This window comes from Rhinoderma darwinii, assembly GCF_050947455.1.
Source record: "Rhinoderma darwinii isolate aRhiDar2 chromosome 4 unlocalized genomic scaffold, aRhiDar2.hap1 SUPER_4_unloc_8, whole genome shotgun sequence".
NCBI classification, from domain to species: Eukaryota; Metazoa; Chordata; class Amphibia; order Anura; family Rhinodermatidae; genus Rhinoderma; species Rhinoderma darwinii.
In genome coordinates, this window is record NW_027461763.1 from 193,959 (window position 1) to 200,455 (window position 6,497).

General features: G+C 40.1%; 1 protein-coding gene across 1 annotated transcript; it reads left to right on the top strand.

Moving 5' to 3' along the window:
• The first annotated feature begins 3,975 nt into the window (after positions 1-3,975).
• On the top strand, positions 3,976-5,519 carry LOC142684118 (fucolectin-4-like). The gene is made up of 3 exons (XM_075847513.1): positions 3,976-4,060; positions 4,229-4,514; positions 5,330-5,519. Exons 1-3 carry the CDS (start codon positions 3,988-3,990, stop codon positions 5,517-5,519), a joined length of 549 nt encoding a protein of 182 aa, XP_075703628.1. The 5' UTR covers positions 3,976-3,987.
• The last annotated feature ends 978 nt before the right edge of the window (positions 5,520-6,497 follow it).

Here is a 6,497-nt window from a genome sequence, read left to right on the forward strand (position 1 = left end):
GTTAGGCACTGTATAATACTGTTAGTTGGGCACTGTATAATACTGTTAGTTGAGCACTGTATAACACTATTAGTTGGGCACTGTATAACACTGTTAGTTGAGCACTGTATATCACTATTAGTTGGACACTGTATTACACTGTTAGTTGGGCACTGTATAACACTGTTAGTTGAGCACTGTATAACACTGTTAGTTGGGCACTGTATAACACTGTTAGTTGGGCACTATATGACACTGTTAGTTGAGCACTGTATAATACTGTTAATTGGGCACTGTATAACACTATTAGTTGGGCACTGTATAGCACTGTTAGTTGGACACTGTATAACACTGTTAGTTAGGCACTGTATAACACTTAGTTGGGCACTGTATATCACTGTTAGTTGGGCACTGTATAACACTGTTAGTTGGGCACTGTATAACACTGTTAGTTGAGCACTGTATACCACTATTAGTTGGGCACTGTATAACACTGTTAGTTGGGCACTGTATAATACTGTTAGTTGGGCACTGTATAACACTGTTAGTTGGGCACTGTATAACACTGTTAGTTGGGCACTGTATAATACTGTTAGTTGGGCACTGTATAACACTGTTAGTTGGGCACTGTATAATACTGTTAGTTGGACAATGTATAACACTGTTAGTTGGGCACGGTATAACACTGTTAGTTGGGCACTGTATAACACTGTTAGTTGAGCACTGTATAACACTGTTAGTTGGGCACTGTATAACACTATTAGTTGGGTGCTGTATAATACTGTTAGTTAGGCACTGTATAATACTGTTAGTTGGGCGCTGTATAATACTGTTAGTTGGACACTGTATAATACTGTTAGTTGGACACTGTATATCACTGTTAGTTGGGCACTGTATAATACTGTTAGTTGGGCACTGTATAATACTGTTAGTTGGGCGCTGTATAATACTGTTAGTTGGGCACTGAATATCACTGTTAGTTGGGCACTGTATGACACTGTTAGTTGGGCACTGTATAATACAGTTAGTTGGGCACTGTATAACACTGTTAGTTGGGCACTGTATAACACTGTTAGTTGGGCTCTATAATACTGTTAGTTGGGCACTGTATAACACTATTAGTTGGGCGCTGTATAACACTGTTAGTTGGGCGCTGTATAACACTATTAGTTGGGCGCTATATAACACTGTTAGTTGGGCACTGTATAATACGGTTAGTTGGGCACTGTATAATACGGTTAGTTGGACAATGTATAACACTGTTAGTTGGGCACGGTATAACACTGTTAGTTAGGCACTGAATAATACTGTTAGTTGGGCACTGTATAATACTGTTAGTTGAGCACTGTATAACACTATTAGTTGGGCACTGTATAACACTGTTAGTTGAGCACTGTATATCACTATTAGTTGGACACTGTATTATACTGTTAGTTGGCCATTGTATAACACTGTTAGTTGAGCACTGTATAATACTGTTAGTTGGGCACTGTATAACACTGTTAGTTGGGCACTGTATAACACTGTTAGTTGGGCACTGTATAACACTATTAGTTGAGCACTGTATAACACTGTTAGTTGGGCACTGTATAACACTGTTAGTTGGGCACTGTATAACACTGTTAGTTGGGCACTGTATAACACTATTAGTTGGGCACTGTATAACACTGTTAGTTGGGCACTGTATAACACTATTAGTTGAGCACTGTATAACACTATTAGTTGGGCACTGTATAACACTGTTAGTTGGGCACTGTATAACACTGTTAGTTGGGCACTGTATAATACTGTTAGTTGGGCACTGTATAACACTGTTAGTTGGGCACTGTATAATACTGTTAGTTAGGCACTGTATAACACTGTTAGTTGGGCACTGTATAACACTGTTAGTTGGGCACTATATAACACTATAAGTTGAGCACTGTATAACACTGTTAGTTGGGCACTGTATAACACTGTTAGTTGGGCACTGTATAACACTGTTAGTTGGGCACTGTATAACACTATTAGTTGGGCACTGTATAATACTGTTAGTTGGGCACTGTATAATACTGTTAGTTGGGCACTGTATAATACTGTTAGTTGGGCGCTGTATAATACTGTTAGTTGGGCACTGAATATCACTGTTAGTTGGGCACTGTATGACACTGTTAGTTGGGCACTGTATAATATAGTTAGTTGGGCACTGTATAACACTGTTAGTTGGGCACTGTATAACACAGTTAGTTGGACACTGTATAATACTGTTAGTTGGGCACTATAATACTGTTAGTTGGGCACTGTATAACACTACTAGTTGGGCGCAGTGTAACACTGTTAGTTGGGCACTGTATAACACTATTAGTTGGGCGCTGTATAACACTGTTAGTTGGGCACTGTATAATACGGTTAGTTGGACAATGTATAACACGGTTAGTTGGGCACGGTATAACACTGTTAGTTAGGCACTGTATAATACTGTTAGTTGGGCACTGTATAATACTGTTAGTTGAGCACTGTATAACACTATTAGTTGGGCACTGTATAACACTGTTAGTTGAGCACTGTATATCACTATTAGTTGGACACTGTAATACACTGTTAGTTGGGCACTGTATAACACTGTTAGTTGTGCACTGTATAACACTGTTAGTTGGGCACTGTATAACACTATTAGTTGGGCACTGTATAACACTGTTAGTTGGGCACTGTATAACACTGTTAGTTGGGCACTGTATAATACTGTTAGTTGGGCACTGTATAACACTGTTAGTTGGGCACTGTATAATACTGTTAGTTGGGCACTGTATAACACTGTTAGTTGGGCACTGTATAACACTGTTAGTTGGGCACTGTATAACACTATTAGTTGGGCACTATATAACACTATAAGTTGGGCACTGTATAACACTGTTAGTTGGGCACTGTATAACACAGTTAGTTGGACACTGTATAACACTGTTAGTTGGGCACTATAATACTGTTAGTTGGGCACTGTATAACACTATTAGTTGGGCGCTGTATAACACTGTTAGTTGGGCGCTGTATAACACTATTAGTTGGGCGCTATATAACACTGTTAGTTGGGCACTGTATAATACGGTTAGTTGGACAATGTATAACACTATTAGTTGGGCGCTGTATAACACTGTTAGTTGAGCACTGTATAACACTGTTAGTTGGGCGCTGTATAACACTGTTAGTTGGGCACTGTATAACACTGTTAGTTGGGCGCTGTATATCACTGTTAGTTGGGCACTGTATAATACTGTTAGTTGGGCACTGTGCAACTGTGGTATTTGGGCACTGTATAACACTGGTACATGGGCACTGTAAAGTGCTATTAAGCTTTTTTACCTCAGTCTATATGTGACATGGCACGTAATTGATCATATTTTTCTTAATGGAGGTTTAGTTTCATGCAGTTTATAATAATTCTGTCCTTGCTGTAATAAAAATCAGCTTACTTTATATTGACTTTCTGCTTTTGCTGCAGTGTAAAGCATGGTGGATGGACAAAGCAACAGCCTGAGCTTCTTAAGTATCTTAGATTATTTCACACTCCAATAGTCAATAGTAAAGGCTGGAGTCAGTGATCAAAGCTATAAACTAATACAGCAGAGCTGCAGTGTAAATCATGGAGAACAGAACAGCAGCCTGACCCCCTGATAACACATAAGATACATTTTAGATTTCCTCAGGCTCCAATAGACAGTGCAGGTAATCTGGAGTCACTCATCACAGCTGTGCCCTAAAAAGCAGTCCAGTGGTTATCTAGACAGCTGCTTGGCTTTTGGGGGCTGTAGACCGGCAGTCCTATGTAAAACCATATCAGGAAAATAATTTTGGCCACCGTTTTTAATCTCGATAGTATGGGATCGGTGAGGTATCATATGTTTAAAAATATTTTCAGCTTTATGGGGGTGAGTTCCATAATGACTCCTCCGATTATTGACCGTGACATCTATAGGTTGTATGAATATTGTGTCTTCATTGTTTATTATAGATTGTATCAGTGGCATTAGAAGAATGAAATTGCTCCACAGCGCCACCCTCCTGTGGATTCTATCTACTACAGCTGCTGCTGAGAACTATATTCCCAGTAAGACATATATATGTTATATCCTTATACATTCAGCTGTCATGTAATCTGATACAAAGTAACAAACCCTGCAGTTGTGTCAGTTGAACATGATCAGGATGGATTTTCAGTTTCTGGATCAATAATTAATCTTCTTTTGCGCACACTACTCCCTCTTTTTTCACATAGTCAGAAATATCGCCCTTCAAGGTCGTGCAACACAATCCTCCATATACAGCGGGACCACCAGCGCTATAAATGCCATAGATGGGAATCTAAACTCTAATTTCCACCTTGGATCCTGCTCATGTACTAATGCGGAAGGGTCTCCCTGGTGGAGAGTGGACCTATTGAGACCCCATCAGATCTCCCACATCGTCATCACTAACAGAGGGGACTGCTGTGGCGAGAGGCTGAATGGAGCCAAGCTCCTGGTTGGGGACTCTCTGGAAAACAACGGCAATAATAACCCAAGGTGAACGCTGATCTGTGTGGCTGGTTCTGTAGGACTTTAGTATGGTGGTACTTCTAGTGGCAACTCAACCATTGGGGAAACCAGTCAACGGGACAGGTCATGTGATTAGGACAAAGCCGAGAACTAGTGGGCACAGTTTTTATCCACCCTCTTAACCCAATCTGGTAGTTGGTGGTGGAGGGCCGAAATAAAACGTTGTGTATGATAACGACTAATACGGCAGCTCTAGTCCTCTTCGTAAGTTCTCAGCAACACCAAGAAGGTCCAAATGTTGTACTTGGATTCTGAAAATGGTGTTTCCCAGAATTACTTTACACCACTGATGGTCCTATATGTCTTATATGGCCACTTCATCCTTTGGTACATCCAATGGTCGACACTCGTAGGGTCATCCATTCGTTAGCCCAAAGAATAAAGGGGCCACCATCAAATTTGATTGTCTGAATCCAATGTAATGCTTAATATAGTCCATATCTTTACTGCCCAATACTTGAAAGACCCACTGATGCTTTGGGCCCAACAGAAGTCCCTCCAAGTGGCCAGTCTCATGCCATGTTTAAGATTGTCACCAGAAGCTAATGCCCCATTATCGGGCATACTCCTCAGTAATATTAGAGAAGAAAGATACATGATAATCAGAGGTGTAAAATCTGTAACAGGGCTCCCACCCACCACATGACATTTACTTGTGGCCGAGAGGTGTATGGGCCATCTTAGGCACGGAGACCAGGGTGCAACGGCTTCTTCTACACCCACTATGGCTACTCCACTGGTAATAATGATGCTTTAACAATTGTCTCTGTCATTCTATACAGCTGTGCAGAAATCACTAATATACCCAATGGTGGAACCACGACCTTCCAGTGCAACAACATGGCCGGCCAATACGTCAACATCATCCTGCCAGGAAAAAACACCTACCTTCAGCTTTGTGAGGTCCAAGTTTTCGGTGTTCCTGAATCAAAGGATCCTCTGTGCTTTTTCAAAATCCAAAAGGCGCTCTGAGCCCTGCTGTGGGTCCAAACATCCGTTTACGACCACATATGGGGTATTGCCGTAATCGGGAGAAATTGCTTTCCAAATGTTGGGCGGCTTTTTCTCCTTTATTCCTTGTAAAAATGAAAAAATTCTATGTTTCCACAGAAAAATAGGTGATTTTCATCTTCACAGACTAATTCCACTAAATTCTGCAAAAGAACTGTGTGGTCAAAATGCTAACTATACCCCTAGAAAAATGCCTTGAGGGGTGTAGTTTCCAAAATGGGGTCACTTTTTGGGGGTTTCGACTGTTTAGGTACCACAAGACCTCCTCAAACCTGACATTTGTGCCTAAAATATATTCCTAAAAAAGGAGGCCCCAAAATACCCTTGGTGCTCCTTTGCTTCTGCGGCCGGTGTTTCAGTCAATTAGGAAACTAGGGCCACATGTGGGATATTTCTAAAATCTGCAGAATCTGGGCAATAAATATTGAGTTGCGTTTCTCTGGTAAAACCTTCTGTGTTACAGATTTTTTTTTTATTACAAATGAATTTCGGCAAAAAAAATGAAATTTGTAAATTTCACCTCTACTTTGCCTTAATTCCTGTGAAACGCCTAAAGGGTTAAAATACTTTCTGAATGTGGTTTTGAATACCTTGAGGGGTGCAGTTTCCAAAATGGGGTGATTTATGGGGACTTTCTACTATATAAGACCCTCAAAGCCACTTCAGAACTGAACTGGTCCCTGAAAAAATGGCCTATTGAAATTTTATTGAAAATATGAGAAATTGCTGATAAAGTTCTAAGCCTCGTAACGTTCTAGAAAAATAAGAGTAAGTGAAAAAAAATGATGCAAACATAAAGTAGACATATGAGGGATGTTAACTAGTAACTATTTTGTGTGGTATTACTATCTGTTTTACAAGCAAATACATTTACATTTAGAAAAATGCAAATTTTTGCTAAAATTTGAAGTCTTTCACAAATAAATATTGAATTTATCG